Source organism: Desmodus rotundus, chromosome 10 (assembly GCF_022682495.2).
Source record: "Desmodus rotundus isolate HL8 chromosome 10, HLdesRot8A.1, whole genome shotgun sequence".
In the NCBI taxonomy this organism is placed as follows: domain Eukaryota; kingdom Metazoa; phylum Chordata; class Mammalia; order Chiroptera; family Phyllostomidae; genus Desmodus; species Desmodus rotundus.
In genome coordinates, this window is record NC_071396.1 from 27,835,040 (window position 1) to 27,853,394 (window position 18,355).

The 18,355-nt window shown below is 51.1% G+C and overlaps 1 protein-coding gene across 1 annotated transcript in view; it reads right to left on the reverse strand.

The window, feature by feature from the left end:
* Positions 1-1,030: 1,030 nt before the first annotated feature.
* Positions 1,031-18,355, reverse strand: part of CHSY1 (chondroitin sulfate synthase 1) — a 43,121-nt gene continuing 25,796 nt past the window's right edge. The window contains exon 3 of the mRNA XM_024561758.4: positions 1,031-3,942. Within this exon, the coding sequence (XP_024417526.3) occupies positions 2,350-3,942 (1,593 nt within the window). The 3' untranslated portion in view covers positions 1,031-2,349. The remainder of the gene's footprint in view (positions 3,943-18,355) is intronic.

Consider the following 18,355-nt stretch of genomic DNA (forward strand, 5'->3'; position numbering starts at 1 on the left):
CAGACTTTTAATGGTGACAAATGAAAAACCCTATTCGTGAGAAAAAAAATAACTCAGTCCAGCTCTTGTACATCTACACGGGAAGGGTGTGGGGTGGCATCAGAGTGGACGGTGGGTAGCTTCAGCTGCTCCCGGAGGACGGGTCCTGTGGGCCAGGGGACTGGTGTGGGGACAGAGTGAGGCCCCATCGGGAGAGACTGATGTCCCCACCATTTCAGAGGCCAGTTTGGCTGGAGAAGGTTCCCGAGGAGGGGACCTAGAGAGTACACTCTCTGGGAGGAGGTGACTAAAGCCGCTGATTTGGACAGGTGCTTTAGGAAGGGGGACCCTGGCAGCCGGACCTCAAGTGGCCGGGAAGAGAGTGAACTGGGAGGACAGTGGGCACAGAGTTGGGTGAGAGGCCTGGGGACAGGGGCTGGAATGACAGGGTCCGAGAGTGTTTCTGGACACTGGACCTCGAGGAAGCAAGGTGGCACCCCCATAAGCCCCAACAGGGAGGAGGACCAGACTCGAGCAGAAGCAGGAAGAGGGAGGGAAACCGTCCATTTTAACCAAGTGCAACCAAGACACCGGACGGACATTCAGGCTAGAGAAAGCTGTCAAACCCTGTCTCAAATCCCTCTGGTGTGCTAGTTCGATAGAGAGAATTTAAATTGCTTGGTCATCAAGCTATATACTGTGCTCTTCCTTACTGAAGAATAGAAATGTCTGTGTGCTCTTTTTCCCAAGGGAAAAACTCAACACGCTTATAAGGTAAATGGCAATTAGGGGGCGCGGCGGTAATTCCGGCTGCGAGAACGGGGTCATTATGCTGGGCCTTGACCATCATTACCCAGGGAGATACCTGCCCCGGGAGTGTGATTCCCACCCACAAAGCTTGCTCCCCAAACTGCAGTCCACATAAACATTCCCCCAATAACCTGGAAGACTTCACGGCGCTATGCTGTTTTACTCTCCAAATGTAATGCAGTTCTTCGGTTGAAAGAGGAAGAACGAGACAGAAATGGTTCTGAACACTCCAATTGAAAAATACTGTTCACTGGTTTATTTTTCCAAATGAGCGACAGGCTATTTACAAACGAGCAGATGTCCAATGACAGATATTAAACACGGCAAGTCTAAAGACTGTTTGAAATCTAAATAAAAAAACAAACCAACCATTTTCATTAAGGCACATTTGATCTGTGAGTTTAAAACAAACTTTCTGGTAATAATGAAAGATTCATTTCATTTTTGTTCCTAAAACACGTGAGCACCAAAATTGTCAAAGAACACTTAATATTTAGTAAAACAGTAAGGAATGTAAAAAAAGGAGGCGGGGGAGGGGGACAGAGTCTTCAAAAGGAAATCTTTGGAGATCAGTTTACTGCAAATAAAACACGCTAAACGTACTCCCGATACACATAAATACTAACAACTAACAGGTACTGGAGAAATGGCAGCTCTCTAAATGATGAATATTAAATAAATTAAAGGTATTTCAGATACAAAGGATAAAACAGACAGTAATTAAAGATGGAAGGGGCCATGGCCGCCAAGGTAACACAGGATGAAGAGAAGAAAAAGCAAACGTATTTTTTTCCAATACTTCCGTGGGGAATGGGGGGTGATGGTGGTTTTTCTTTTGCTTTAGTTTGCGTACATTAGATTTATTACCTTAATTCTTCTTTGCCATTTAAGAGACTAATATTTTGTATCCTTGAAAGAGACGGGTCGGGAAGAAGGAAAATACCAAATCCTTCTTGGAGCTGAACGCCAGGTCCGAGGAGGCCACACCAACACCAGAGTGGCCGCGTTACCTTACGGTGCCTCCTAGCTCCCTGTGCTTTTCAAACCTTTGGAAAGCTCTCGTGAAGATGCTGATACAACGATCGTCACATTTCCTTCTCTTACAACTGGACCACAAAATGGCTTAAACAAAAATCACTGTAGAAACAGACAAAAGGTAGAGGCTGTGCATCGTTACGAGTTACAGCGAGACACCGACCGGAGCTACAGTGCTTTGTTGCAATAACACTTTTTGCAGGAACTCCTGTTTTCTGCCCTAGGACCATAGCGACAACGGGGTGTGGCAAAGAACGCGCCACAAAAACCACGTTGCCTTCACCAGGTACGCTTCAAGTCACGGTCGCGCGGGTCTGCTATGTCAGGTTCGGGAAGAAAAGTGTGTTTGAAGGCAAACTTGATCACATTCTTGTTCAGAAAGCTCTTCCCCGGAAGGGCTCCTTGGTGAGAAAGTCCCGTGTAAAACATTAACCCTTGTGGGGAACTTCCAAAGCGGATCGTACAAAAAAATTTCTGCAAAATAAATTAGATAATTAAAAACGTCTCGTCCAGCAGAGCTGGGCGTCAGCCTGTCCTTGTGGAGCCGTTGTTATTGCTGCTTTTGCTGTAACTCGGGTCGTTCTTCTCCAGCCACATTTCGGCCAGCTGCTGCGTGGACCCGTAGGTGGAGGCTTTGGACCCCACGCACATCTTGTACTGCTTGGGGTCGAGGTTGGGGTCGCAGAAGACGGGATGGTGGATGTGGACGACTCCCACTTCCTGGCTCCTGAACGTCTTCAAACCTGCCTGGACCACCTTGTTGAAAAGGTCTACGTCCTCCAGCCCCCAGCCCTGGATGGAGACGTCGAAGCCGCCCACACGGACGAGATCTCCCTTATAAATACACGTGATGCCAAACCCATAGTTTCTCCAGAAGCCGGTTTTCTGAGTGAAGGCAAAATGGTTCTCACTGGGAGCTTTCCCGCTGTAGACAATCTTTGGATCGTACTGGCTGAAGATGATGGGGAAGTATATTTGCTGGCCCAGAACTGTATTTGCCCGACACCGCTGGAGGAAGTCCGCGGTAAACACGAGGTCGACGTCACAGAAGAAGAGCAGGGATTCGTTATGGAACTGGGACGACCCCACTTCGAGGGCCAGCGCCCTGGAAAACTCCCCGGACACAGGCAGGATCTGCATGTCCGCCTTCGGGTACTTGCTCCGGTAGTCCCGCATGAGCTCCACCTGCTTGGCCTTGTCGGGGTTGGAGTCGGAGTTGAACAGCAGCACGACCAGCCTGACGTTCTGGTTGGGGAGGAGGCATGCCTTCTCGAAGTTCGCCATGAACCTCACGAACATGTCGAAGCGCCCCGACAGAGGGATGAGGATGTTGATCTTCTGCTCTTTGGGTTCTCTGAGCTCGTCCTTGGCACCGGGCAGCTGGAAGGGCACGAGCTTCTTTAGGGAGTTGGAGAGGAAGGACAGGGAGCCGGACTCCTGGTTGATCTTGCGCGCCAGCTCCGCCGCGTCCAGCTGCTCGTGCTCCACGAACTGGATCCTGCTGAAGGTCTGCTGGAGGTAGGCGTGCCTGCGCACGGGCACCGTCATCTTCTTCCCCTTGTGCTTCTTGTACAGCAGCAGCAGGTCCAGGATGTACTCGGCCCCGTACATGGGGTTCACGCGGCGGTAGCCGTACTGGATCTCCTTGAAGTCGATGACGCGCCCGCGGGTCTTCGCGTTGGCGTTGATCATCTCCATGACCTGCAGCACGATGTCGTCCAGGGCCTCCCGCTGCGCGGAGTCCATCCCTCTGCGGGGCGGCTGGCCGTCCGCGGCCGAGTACAGGTACTTCCCCGTCAGGAACTCCCACTCCAGGATCTCCTCGCGCTGGCGGGGCTGGAACCTCATGAAGGAGGGAGGGACCCCTAGCTGGAGGTCTTCCTTGTGCGTCTCCGTGTTGCTGTACTTGCTCATCAGCACGATCTCGCGGTGCAGCTGGATGGTGCGGTGGCGCAGCTCTGCTATCTTGCGGCTGAGCACGTAGCTGTGCAGCCGGTACTGGTAGGGCGGGCTCTTGTTGGGGTGCAGCGTGATGGCGCGGTGGATTTTACTGTTGTGGAGATCTCTAATGTAGCCCTTTTTGTTCTGTTCGTAATTCTCGTAGAACAGCTGCTGCATCTGTTCAGGAAAGGGAAAAAAAAAAAAAAGATGGCTTTTTTAGGTGCTATGTGATGGAACGTCCCTCTATTTGTCTACTTCCTTACGTACCTGCACGCTTCAAGAAATCTAAATATGAGAAATCTTTCCACAGTCACAGCCACAGCAGGCCAAAGGCCCTAGGGAAATCACAGTAATCTACAGCTGTTCGCTGGGATTAGAAGAGTTGATTAAGAGCTATAAACTGTGAAAGGAATGAGACTTCCTCAATACTCAGAATGGTCCAGGATTATTCTGCAGGCAAAGAGAACAAGGAGAAAGCCTTCCTGTGGAGAAAAAGCATGCACATTGAAAATCCTTTTTTAAAAAAAAGATTTTATTTATTATCAGAGAGAGAGAGGGGATGAGAAGGACAAAGAGAGAGAAACATCAATGTGTGGTTGCCTCTCATGTGCCCCCAATGTGGGGGGGACCTGGCCTGCCACCCAGGCATGTGCCCTGACTGGGAATCAAACTGGCGACCCTTTGGTTCACAGGCCGGCGCTCAACCCACTGAGCTATACCAGCCAGGGCTGAAAACCCTTTAAACACCAGCTTGTTCCTTGCGCTCATTCTGTGCCGGCACAGGAGCGGGTCTGCCTGCTCAGCACCAGGCCACTGGCACAAAACCTGAGTGCGGGGGTGGCTCAGGATGCCAAGCGAAGAGCAGGCAACACAGGGGACCTCATTCCCCACCGAACTCCCCCTCTGTCCTGTGACATGGGCTTCAGGGGGACAGAGGCCTGCGGTCCCTCAGCCGAATCGGCCTGCTCCCTCGAGTTGGACAGAGAACACACTTCATTCCCCGGGACGTTCAGGCAGAGACGGCGAATGTGTAACGAATGTCTGCAAAGCCTTGTGGAGTGAAGAGTACAACTTGGCAGAACAGGTAAAAATAGCATTTCAGGTTGGCATCCGACACATCAGTCCTGTTTCATTTATGGCCCATTTTTGTCTTTTTTTGTCGCAGGAGGCGAGATGACACAGAGCCACTTTGCTCATGGGCACTCGAACGAGAAAGGGCTGGATCGTGAAGCTGGACACCTGCATCTCCCATCTCCTGTCCGCCTTTCTGTCCTGTTCCAGCTAATTTGCTGCTCACTGCGACGTGCCCCATTATGCAGGTGAGACTTGATTTCTGAGCTCTGGGCCATTTCCCGGATTCCACAGGATCGAAGTCCCTAAGCCTTAAGTGGTATAATCCTAGGACTAAAGCATGTGCTTAGGAATTTCCTGGTTCCAAAAATGAAACTAGTATTTCTCCAGAAGGAAGTTTAGAATGTAACCATTTAAGAGAAATAAAGGTTAAGTAGTAAGACTGTACAGACACCTATTACCTTTGTGCCGATAAGAAGTTGTGAGACTTTGCGTGAGTCACTCGAATTTGCTGGCCCTCAGATTTTCTGACTGACAGAATGGCTGTTTTGTACTGGCCGTTCCTTCAACGTACAGAATTCTAAGATCTTACGTGCTACTCTCAGGGCCAGACACCTGGGATCCCGAAGTCTCGCCCTGACCTCCTTCCCCCCACCCTTTCGGACGAGGCTGGAGGTGATGCATTACACTGTTAACTGGGTTCTGCCTTCCCGGGGTCAAAGTGTATCCGCAGCGTTAAAGAGTATTATTCCCATGTATCCCCACGAACTGTCGTTTCCAGCCTATGAAAACGACCCTCCAGATCTGCTATGAATAAAAATAGTTTAAGGATATGAGATCCGTAACACTTCGTGTTAACAACTGCAGGGGTATCACAAATATATAAAGTTTTTTGTTATAAAACATTTCAATAATCTCCAATTTGGCATGTTCTTTGGGAGAATGTCACGAAACGGAAAGTTAAACAGCACTGCGGAAGAAACCACAGATGATGGCATATGGACCATTTAATCATCGCAAGGTTTTCCCTGCTGAGAACACGGTGAAGAAGAGTTTCTGAGACGCCCTCATGGCCACGGATGGTTCCATTTAGTATCCGGTGTCCATAACAGAGTCCTGATCTTTGTTCTAGAAAGGACCCCCAGAGTCCTGGCCTCCAGCGAAGCCTTCCCCCACACTGCGAGGTGTCCCAGGACACTGAGTCACTCCCCGGGGCAAAGCTGAGAGGGGCTTGTAAAAGTCAGGGTCACACTATTCCCAGGACCGGCCAGCCCAGCTGGGAGCAGCCACTCACTACCCACGTCTAATCTTCCGTTAACAAACACCTTCCATGGTCTTCATTAGCGAAAGGCCTTCTCGTTCCGGCAATGAGGCCGACACTCCCATGAGGTTGTGGTTCTTCCTGGTAACTAACTGCTTGCAATCAGGTCCACCATTAAACACGTATTTCAGCCACGGAGACAGACGGTCACGGCTCCAAATGGACATCTATTTCTAGTTCTGATTCATGCAGCACCACAGTGCATCACAGAGGATTTGTTCTCTTATCTTTCTGTCCCGGAAATGAGCTCAAAGAAAACACCGGCTGCTTGACTGTGAGGACAGCTGCTGTAACTGGTGGTAGTTTCAAAATAACCATATTCACAAGTTCTAAGTATTTAAATAAACGTCGTCACACACCTATTGGTAGGGATTCCAGACAATCTATTGTATGAGGCCCTTCTGAGATGCTAGAGGAAATCTGTAAATAATTAGACCACAAGTGTGAAGCGGGCCTGTCCCTGGCTCTCAGGGCCCACGCGTACCCAAATGTCCCTATGAGGTCCCTCCTAATTAGTTTTGTGCAGGCTTTGCCAATTTTCATCCAATTAAGCTCAAGGATTAGCTGCTTTGTATTTTAAAGACTCCATTCAGAAAAGTAAATTTTTGTGGGAATTAAGTTGGGTCTCTAGTGGCAAAAACGAGAACTGTATGTGTGTGTCTTGAGTGGGGAGTGCCAAATTCTGAAATCTAAACACCTTTTGGAAAGGTCTGGTGCATTTCACAGGAACTGAGAACTAAGCGTGGCAAAGCAAAACAAGAACTGTTGGTCGGAATTCCAGCCCTGTGCACACGACAGTAAGCACAGTGATCAGGCGGAAATCAAGAGTTTGCAAGTGAACGTTGGTCATTTGAGTGGCTGAGACAGTGAAAAGAGCGCCTGGTTCTGTGGTCAGAAAACCGCCGGAACTCCTCTTGCTGCTCGTCACTAATGTGCCACCTTGTGGGAGTCACTCCAGCTTTCCAGCGAGCTCCTGTTCAGTTCCTTTCTCCCGCAGAGAAGCCACAGACACAGCATGCTGAAGAACGAAGGTACGCGCGCAGGGCTATCTTCGAAGTTCCGCAAACGTGGCACCAGAGACTGAATGCTCACGTTAAAGGCAGGGGAACTTCACTAAGTCATGTAAAAAGGGAGGCGAAGCATGCACAGGACGTAAAGCCCAGGAGTGGGCCTGTGCACCAGGGACTCTAGCGAGGGTCTCTGGAAAGGTGTATTGCTCACCCGACCTCCCATGCAGGTGATTTCATCATGTGGATGATCAACATATCCCAGAAGCTGACAAGCCTTTCCCATGCGTTCCTTCCCTCATTCAATCCTATGAAGTAGTTCTAGAACTTCCCACGTTTTAAACACTGGGAGGCTCAAGTTTACGTGTTTGGCCACGTGCCCAGTGCCCTGCTATCACTCGGCAGCTGGACCGGAGCTGGCCCTCGGCTCCGGTTCTGGGCCCTGGAGCTCCCAGGCCAGGGCAAGGACAGGCTGTTCACAATGAACCGGTAACGCGTGAGACAGCAACATGGGGAGACGGCAGAGAAGGGGTGCTGCAGTCATACCCTTGGGTGGGGGATGGCCTCTCTGCCCGGGGGACATCTTAGCAGAGCCTTAGGGATGCAGGGGTTACAGAAGAGGTTGTGCTCTCTTCAGAACATTCGTTTCTTCATCAAACATGACTCACCTACTTTGTGCAAGGGCCGCATGTGGGAGCACGGAGCAGGCCCCAGGGCTGGGCCCCCTGGCGTGGAGCTCTCTGGGCCTGGCAACCTGCATGCCGTACCGCCGCCTCCCCAGGCAGCTCCCGGCAAGTCTCACCGGCATGTGCGGCACGGCCACTTGTAAGGCTGGGCAAGGTAACGCAGTGTGTTTGCCCCTGCACGTGGGGGTGTGCGTGCATGTGTATTCATGGCATAACCCTTAAGAAAGGGTTCGAAGCTGGAACCATCTCCCCCGTCTTCCTGGGCAAGTGTGTCAACTCTGTGGAACCTGATTCTGGTCAGAGAGCGCAACGGTGCCAGCGGGAGAGCGGGCAAGTCCCCGGCTAGGGTGGCACGGCTGCACGGACATTCCTGGCGACAGCACCACTTTCCACGCTGGGGTGGCGAGGACTTTTGAGGAACCGTCACTCCCCGAGAAAACCCGCTCTCCTGGCCACGGAGAGCGCAGTAGGGCCCCACTGGCTCTGTGAGCAGGTGTGGGCACCGAGTCTCGGGTCTCAGCACTGGGAGAGGGGGTGGGATGCTGGAGAGGAAGGGTCATTCCAGGGAAGGTGTCTCCTGCGTCTGGCATGGGTTTCCACACCTCCCTCTCCACCCACTTCCTTCCCCTCTGCTTACTTACAGTCAGCAGCTGGCAGCCGCCCCGCCTTGGCCCAGCCCCAGAACAGAGCGGGATCCAAATGCCAGCCTGGTCATCTTTTAAAGTGGAAATGACTCAAAAGAACTGAGCAACTTCCCCCCAGTGCCCTCCGGATGTAGCAACTGGTCTGTGGGCAGCAAAGCCAATACTAGTTCCAGTCCTTAAGTAATCTTGTAAGTTGGGAAAGTGAAAAGAAAGCCATTCCTAAATAGAAGCACACATAACTTTTGTTTCATTAGTTAACACTTATTTACACATGGGCTTCCAGGACTCGAAACTGAAAGTAAACAGAATGAAAAAGTTCCTTCAAGGAAAAGCAAGCTCAGCTATTTAAATGGGTTTACTCCCCAGATTTCACCAGGGGCTCCCGGGGTGAGAAACAGTTCAGCAGGCTAGGTAACAAAGTAACACATTCTCCCTACAGCACTTGAAAGGACTTCTTGGTTACTTTCGCTCTGAGTCCATAGGGACTATGTAGCCACCGGCCTTGCCCTGTATTCCTGGTTTCCTATCTAACATTCTGCACCAGTAAATACAACTAAGAAGTGACTGCAGTGGGATTTCATCAATCACAGCCAGAACTCGCCCCCCCTGCTTGGGCCACAGAATCACTGCGCACACCAGGTCCCCGAGCCCCTGCAGAGCCCCGCTTTCCAATGTTGCCTCTATTTCTGAATCCAGTCTCCACCCCACTGTGTGTGCACGTGCAAGGTGGGGGCAGGGGAACTCCTGGGGCCTTTAGGAAGTCACGATTCTATTTTTAAGAGTACACGTCTGAAAAGGCTGCCAAGAAAGATAAGATCTCATTTGTTTCTTTGCCTCAGTGCTTCACACAGATACCACAATTCGTGTCTTCTACTGAGATGGGCTACGGTGAGGTAAAGGGGGGGTCTGGGGATCAAGTGCCGTGAGTCTGCACCGTCCGCCATGGGATTCTGAAAATGCCATCTTGTAACAACATTCCAATCACGTATAATTACGATTTTTAAACCTTTATTATAAAGCAATATCACTCATTATAGAATACTGAGAGGATTAGGACGCACTTACAAACTTACTGGTGCTGCCATTTGCATAGTTTGCTCCGCAGGCGCACATTTACATCTAAGGTAAGTAAGAGACCGCGTTATACTCTGCAAGCTACACAGTGCGCACAGACTTCCCGGTACAGTAAGTCCTCGCTCGACATCACTGGCAGGCCCTGCAACGTTAAGCAAAAGGACGCGTAACAAAACCAATTTTATCACAGGCTAACTGATACAAGGAAGAGCTGGACGTCCCTAAATGTTGCAATGAAATGACATTGAATGAGACCACGTTATTCCAGGACCTGCTGTAGATCATCTCTGAGTAGAAATTCTACTTCTGCCCATCTTACTGACCTGAAATAGTTAACAACACTACCTGAAGAAAATCAAGCTGTTCTACTCCTTGTCAGCCAGGACCTTAGCCAAAGAGAGAGACACACTATCGTAAGCCACATGAAAAGCAAAAATTTACATACTTTCTTAACCTAAGTTAGTCAACAGAAATTATGCACAAGGATACCAAGCAAATGTGAGAAATGAGTATACTCTGTTACTAAGCCGTGCAATACTTATGAAGCCCCATAAATATGAGTTGTACCAAAAGAAATGAAAACCTCTTTCTTTCCCCACCTCCCGGCCAGGCCTTTGCTCACGTCCCATCCTGAGGGTAAGGTGTCACACAGCACTGTGGCCCTTGCAAGACAAAGGAGAGAGGGAAGCCTAACTCAGCGCGCATGTTCACCCACAGGAAACAGGACCTCTCGGGTCAAACGGAACATGGACTCCATTCTTGCTACCCAGCAAACTGCCTCAGGGCTCAACTAACGTTACAATAATTGAGAAACACCACTACACTGTAATGTCACCAAGGAGTGTGGCATATAAACTCTAACACTGTAAACTGCACAATTAGCCGAGAGAGCAATAAAAGCCATCATCTAAATGTGAACGCCCCGGTTTCTTTTCAACTGTATTAGTCGGACTCGCTAGCACGTTACATCGGGTGTAGGTGACCCTAGCAATGTACAACGAACTCCAGGCCACGCCTAGACCACAAAGAAGCAATGCGTGTTTAGTTTTAATTACTTCAGTCTTTGTTTTAGCTTATTCGCAAACATGTATCTACGCAAGCACAGAGAAGTGTAAACTTTGCTTTAGTACTTCCCAAGGTGGTGGCATTAATGCAGATTCTCCCTCAGGTTATTGATACATTTTGACAGCAAGCCCATTCGTTATACTCCTTTTTTACACGCAGGTTAAGCTTTGATAACTAATAATAAGGGGTTTCTGTGCTCTCCAAATGCCAGTTGAATGACAAACACACCCCCAGGATTGGTGTTATGGGACAGCAAAGCTAACATCTGCATAATATCCATTTAAAAGGAATCATCCTCGGGGAAACTTCCCATCTGGACTGATCTGTGAACTTTCATACTATATTTTGAGAATATTCCCAAGTCCTTGTGTCCTTTTTTTACAGCCAAAATGATTTCCCAGGAGAGAAAAATACAGGTGGAGTGCCTACTGACACCCCAAACCATGGCACTTACATAAATTTAAATTCCAAGAGCATCGTGCAATGCAGCAAACACAAAACCAGAGCTAAAACCAGAACGCACGGATGAGCAGTTACTGACAGGCACTGGTTCTCGCCGATGGAAGTGCTCGTCACAAGCCTAACCGCTATCCGGACCCCAAATTGGGCGTTTTTTAACCCCCAAGGCAATTAAATTGGAATTGCCTTGGGCAATTCTCTTTTCCAGATTTCTGGACTCAGTACACACCAGCACGGTTTCCAAACGTGGTGTTCGGCTGCCTGACACTTGCAACCTGAGAAACGGAAGCCCAAATCCACAAGGCAGGTCACTCCGGACAGAGAGACCTCTTTCAATCCTGAGGCAGAGTGACCTGATCACTGTGATGACAATGAGGGCCTGGCTCCAGCCACCCACCTCTGTCCAGTTAGGTGTGACCCATGTTCTCCAACAGGTGTGGAGCCAGGTGTGCCCCCTCCAGCTGGGGCCTCCTCAAGGCTGCCGGCTCCCAGGCGTGGGCATCACAGCCACGCCATGGTGGACGATGCAGAGGTGACTTTGGAGAAGCAGAACAGAATAAAAAAGCTGGATCCCCAAATGACCTGAGGAAGAGAGTCCCTGCCACCCCGGACTGTCACTCGAAAGAGACATCGCCGTCGGTCTACCTCCACGGCAGGTCTCAGGTGTCTGGTCTAGTGTTTAGCCCTTGTAAGTCATAAATGATGCATCTGCCTGCTGTAGTGAACGCACGGGCCGACGACCAGACTGAGATTTAGGGGCCACTCTGCAGGACGACATCTCACAGACAGTGCAGGGGCAACGCCTCCTTTCTGAGCAGCTCTTCACGTTTCATGTCATGCTGCCTCCTCCCCGCAGCCCTAGGTACGACTCTGGCTTTACAGAGAGCCGGCCCGACTGACGAGGGAACAGCAAGTGAGGACCTGAACCCTCATGTCTGTAACAGAGCAGAGGCTGGCGCACCCGGGCCCTTGGGCTACAGCGGGCGGCCACTTGCTGGAAGTGCTTTTGGCACAGAACCCTGATCAATCCGGCCGTGGCTGCTTTCGCGGGGACAGGGCGACACTGTGGCCCAGAGAGCCTAAAACACCTCCAGTGTGGCCCCCAACGGGAAAAGCCCACGGACCCCTGATTTGAGCCCGACTCTGCCCCAGGGCCCCCACTTACTGAACGTCGGCCAGGCATGGGCAGACTTGGCCGACACCAAGCCCGTTCCTAAATGGGGCGGTTGCTCCATCCAGGCTCCCCTTCCCGGCCACAGCTGCTGCGCCCCTGCTGCCAAGCCACCTCGCCTGGCCAGCTCAAGCTGTCTTCCCCACCCCAGACACCCCCATACATCTGCGGAAGCCATTCCTTGGGCCCCCCTCTTTGCAATCCTAACAGAAGCCCTCCACACAGAAGTCATTTCGAAATGACAGCTTTCTGGTATGTTCTTTGAACACATCTGACTCAGGCGAGAGCAACCCCAGCAGAAGCAGAGAACCCCACGCACGAATTCTGCCTGCCTTTTAGTTTTGCAGTACACATTTGTCCTGCTTTGGTTTTGTGCAAAAAAGGCAGTGTCGAGAAACTAAAAACAGGCCCAGGACTCCCCAGAATAGAACCCCCCGAGCCCACAAACAGCAGAGCACGTTCATTTTCTCTGCTGCTAACCCGCATGACAGCTGCATCAGCAACTGGCTGTGAATGAGTCACCAAGGCTCTTGGGAGCATCCTGAATGAATGAGGGACCGAGCAAAGCGGCCTCATTCACACAATCCCGTTCACACACCGAATCTTCGGTGAACACCCGCAACCAGCCAGGCCCAGCTGTCCAGCCGTCAATCACTGCACAGCATGAAATGCACATCACCCTCGAGGCTGAATTAAGACAAGATGTTGTTGTCATCTGTGGTCATCTCACAAGCCAGCTTACTTCTAAAATTCTTTTTGGTTTTTGTAAGTTTCAACGTAAAAAAAAAAAAAAAAACAACTTCTGACAAAAAAAAAAAAAAGCTAGCCATAAACAAAGTTATCAGGGTGTGTTGTGCTGGAGCAAGATGCAAGGCAGAGTCGCGGCGCTGGGGTCTGCTACGCCGCCCACGGGCCGCGTGGCCGTGTGCAAGCCTCGGCTTAGCTGTGAGGTGAGGGGGCCGACCGTGGACGCCCATCCAGGGTAACGGAGTAGGGCAGGTTAATAGCATGAGCGAGGTTAGCAGGGTCACTGCAGGCTATTCCTGAGGACCCTACAACGGACATGGACAAGGGTCCCTGGCTGCTCCCTGCCTCCGACCTGCAACCCCCGTCACTCTGACGCGCCCACTCTTGTGCAGCCCTCTGCGAAGCTCTCAGCCAGCCCTGCCCCCAGCGCTTCCCACCCGGCTGCCACGGGACTCTGGCCTTACCTTCCTTCAGTCCTGTCGGGGTGGCCTTTCAAACGGGGAGCTCTGGTCATGTTATGTGCTGGCCGGCAAGTTAATCCACCCCTACGAACGTCCCTGGGTCATCCCAGGGCCCCTCCCATCCCGGCCACCTGCAGCAGGCCCAGTCCTGTGGCAGTTCTGGGGCTGGGCTGCCAGGTCCCCTGCATACATGGGCCCTCCCCTGGCTTGGTCAGCCTCCCTGGGTCAGTGCTGTCCGCCAGGACTCAGTCCTTCCCTGAGCCGGGTCTGTGTGTCGTCCACCACCCCACGCCCGAGGCCCTCACAGGATCTCTCGGTGTGCACACGTGTGTGTTGGGGGCTAGAAATGGAGAGTGAAGATAAATCTCCCCTGATTCTCCCCACGGGGCACAACACAGAACCACCTGAGATCTGGATGCCTGTCCCTGGCAGAACCCCCGAGAAAGGGGCCTCAGGGCGACTTGCCTATTACTACTTCCCACAGTCCTGGCTGGCCTCACTCCCTGACGTCCTTCTGGGGCCCCTTCTGGGGCATGTAACGGGTGGAGAAGGGGGCTCCCTTTGCGGCAGGAGGCTGGGTGGCAGGGAGGGCAGGCAAGAAGGCACCAAGTGGAAGGAGCTGACTCTTCACCGAGGGCTGCAGCTGTGAGTCACCGCACAGAGAGATTACCAGAGGTCAGCAGAACCAGCAGCAGGGAAGACGGGCGTTGCCCATCTCTGGGCAGCTCTGGTGGCCCTGGGCTGGCAGAGGCCGCTCTCCTCAGAGACACCAGGCTACCCAGACGGAAACACAAAAGATGGTCGCCTTCTGCCTTTCCTGATTTGAGTCCAAGAGCAAATGAATGGGAGGCTGCCTTCGTGCCCTCCAGCAGTGACAGGAGGGGTCAGCAATGGCCTTAGGTCAGTGGTATGACAGCCAAAGGCCATCCCCACAGCCAAGGACAAGCCTCAGGCCTCTGGCAGCACTCAGCTTTCATTCCGAGCTAATGCAACAGGTCAGCCTGCGTTCCACCAGCTTCAGCAACTCCAGAGGCCGCCTGTGACAGGTTCCCATCTGCCCAGCTGGCAGGGGCAGGGGGCAGGGCACAGGAGCCAAGGGCCAGGGCACTGGTGACCACTGGCAGCATTCGCTGAGCCCAACCGAGAAAAAAGTGCCCAGGGCATCAGTGAGATAGATTGGGTTTGTGTTTAGATAGCTCTTTTTCCTACCAGAGCGAACCAGCAATGACTCGGGGAGAAATGCCATGGCTTTGGGGTTTACAATGCATGGAGACCTAGGTTCCATGTTTTTAAAAAGTTCCCTTTTATCAGCACCAGTGAACATGCACAAATAAAAAGCATGTGAGAACAGGACTGAGTAATGGCTACTTTCCAGTAATGGAAACAAGCAAAATCCCCTCAGATTGATTTCAGTAAGAACTGTTTACACCTAAAACCAAGCTTTACAGTGGAATGTGCAGGGTTCCACCAGTCCCTGGGAGAGGGGTGATGCAGAACACAGAATAGGTAACAAACGGCAGAGCATACCCAGGGGGTGCAGGGCAGCCCCTGTCCACAGCTCCTCGGGCCTCCGTGGCTGCCTTCCATTGCACAGGTCCAAGCCAGACATCCAGAGTCCAGGATGACACTCCTGTTGGGTGCGGTTATGGATACCCCCACGTGCCCAACATCAGAGCGGCCCAGGTAAGTATCACCAGTAGATGCTAAAATCAGCGGATGGCCGTTAGCGGAGGAATAGGAGAGCCCCTGGCCTCACGAGGTATCCCTGCAAAGCACGTATTGACTGCAAAGGGAAAAATAGTAATTTTACAGTGGAAACTTGGCAATCCAATTTAACCCTGCCCACTGAGGTCACACTGACATCACGTGCCTCGTGACGTGTCACCCTGGGAAGGATGCCCGTCGCTTAGCCAGGGACACTGCAGATAAACCCGAGCGCAGGGACCCTGAAAAATAACCGGCCGGCACTTTTGACAATGTCAAGGTCATGAATGGTAAAGACAAGGTCCAAGCTAAAGGACACTTAAGAGATCTGTCCACTAAACCCTGTGTGTGATCTTGGACTGCACCCTGGAACACTTGAATTCTTCTCTTTCTCTCTCTCTCTCTTTTTTTTTTGCTACGAAGGCCAATACTAGGAGCTAAGAAATATACACAGAGTCTATAGATTAGATAATAGCACTATGGCAATAGTAACTTCCTGACTTGGTCACACTGTGTTCATGTAAGTGGAAGGCCTTGTTCTTAGGAGACGTGCACCGCGAGCACTCGGGGGCAATGAAGGGCACTGTGTCTGCGACGTACCCTCCCGTGGTTCAGGGAAGAAACAACACAGAGACAACAATGATGAAGCCAACGTGGTAGATGTTAGCAACCAGGAAGTCTGGGAGAAGGGTATCTGGGAGTCCGTGGCACTATTCTTGAAATTGTTCTAAGTCTGAAATTATCTTAGAATAAAAAATTACCCCAAAAGTGATTAAAATGACCACTCAGGGATGGCTGTTTTGCAATACCCCATCACCAACACATGAATCACGAAACTATGTTAAGAGATTTCTTAAAGGCCTCTTTAGCTGTTCGGGGAGATTTTCAAAAGTAGAGAGCGAGGAGCTTTTAATCTGAAAGCTGTTCAATTAAAGCGAAGGTTTCAATATTTCATCCTTTGGATTTTTGCCCCCCCCCCCCCTTTCCCTTTCTTTATTGACGGAATCCACACGGCAATCCCTCATTATAGTCTTTGAGGTTTCCTGGACAAAAACCTGTTACTATTTCTGCCTCTAATTCATCCTCTCTGCCTGCTGTGCTGTGGGTATGACATCAGCTTGTTCGAGCCGACAGTTTACAGCGCCTCCCCATCACCAAACCGCTGCACAGGCCGGGGATGAGGGAAGGAGGCCAGCGTCCGGCAGCAGAGCCAGCGGACTCCCCCGGCCTTAAAGAAAAAGCCTGGTCCTCATGCTTCCCCTGTGACAGGCAGAGACAGCAGCTACTGAGCTACGTGGATTCCACAAAGCTCCCTGACAGCTACAGAAAATACACAGCTCTGCCTATGTCAGAGCTATTTGCTGAAAGAGACACATGCAGACCTAAAGGTACTGTGACAACCAAAACTGTTACAAAGCTGACATCGCTATGGAGGGCCATTAGCAGCATTCGCCATTCTGACACGCAGACATGCAACCCCACACGTTTACTTTACTCAAAGTGATGAACTTGGATGTTGGGGATGGTTTAATAATTTGCTCATGCTCCTAGGCCTCTGGTATGGTGCTATTTTCTATTTTAAGTACCTGGAGCTGGTGTCATATGCTCCATCATCCTTAAAATAATAGTATTTAAGGGCATTTGATTTCATAGGTAAGTTACATAGGGTTTGCCTGATAAATGAGAAGTTTGATTTCAAAACCAACCCCAGGCCGGCTGGCCTTTGTCTGCCCCGGGGGCAGTCTCTGAGCAGAGGCAAGGTCCAGGGAAGCTACCGGGGCCAAACCGGCACAGCCAGGCCCTGGTGAAACCTAACAGGCCTCAGATCAGGAGAACCAATTCCTGCGTGTCTGCTTGGAAAGGCTGGGGGGCGGGAGTGCGTGGAGGGTCTCACCATATCCCGGAGGGGAGCAGCGGGCCCTGTCAGTGTTAATTTACAAACACCAGCTGCTTTACCCACCCCCGGGATGGCAACAGCGACGGAGGCTGGTTTCCTGGGAAAAAGGTCTGGACGGAGAAAGGCTTCCTGTGGGCTGACTGCACTGAGTAGGGACCTCATGGAGAGTGAGCAAACTGTGAAAGCCAGGAAGGGGGGAGGGGGAGTGGGGTCGGGCCACGCCAGCACTCTGGTACCGACCGGGCAGACAGGGGTAAACTGCACCTTATGCCCCGTGAGAACACGCGGGGGCTTTTCTCCCGTTTTCCACACAGAAGCACCCCCGGCAGAGCGGCGTGACTCTCCCCACAGTTGGAGGGCCACAGCCTGAAGCAGTCCTGTGATAAATGTTACAGTTCTTTCCGCATCTGTGACCTTAAAAAGCCACACAGAACTGCACTGCGCTCTATGACATCACCGTTCGTCTCAGTGTAAAAGTGTCTCTGCCTCTCTCGAACCTGCGGTGGAATGAAATGAACGTTCTGGAAAGGTAAGTGACTCGGTGCCACCCTAGCACATCGACACACACCTGGGTGCCCTTCTGCAGCGACGTGGGTCTAAAATAAAAACCTTCCTTCAGAGAAACCATTCCAGACAAGAGAAAGCAAAACCAAAAGCAAAGAAACCAACCTAAAGGAGGGGAACGGAACCTCAACAAATCTTGTCTGTTTCTCAGAATTAGTCCACTCCTGACAAACGTTTGAATATTAGTGTGGCATTCACCGTCAAGAAGAGAAAGAAACCACTCACTGCCTAAAATGGGAATGAAAGCCTTTTCTTCTACACTTCATTTTTGGAAACACACAAAAAAACCCTCTGGCTGAAAGAAGAGGAAAGAGTTACACCCATGTAAAACTGCAGAATGGGAGGAATTAGTATCACCAAGTGCCCCTCGACACTGCCAACTAACAACTGCGTTTAACAATTACTCACTGCAACGTTCGGAGGACAACTTGTGATTCTCGCCAGCTCGACTGCTATGCACGCTGGCACTTCAAACTCTATTTTACGTCACTGTTCGGGGAAATTTTACTTAAATCTCAAGGTACCTTTATCAGAGTCCCTCCATGTGTGAATTTATCAAACATTTATGTGCCTCCTACATTAGCTTCTGGAAGGAATACAGACACCACCTTAATCACGTGATCGTGGTTCACACACCAACAGCAGAACAAACTGAAATTATGAACCGTTAGAATACAAGAACACAGCGTCACTTCTCTAAGGTTCCTGCCCCGAATGTA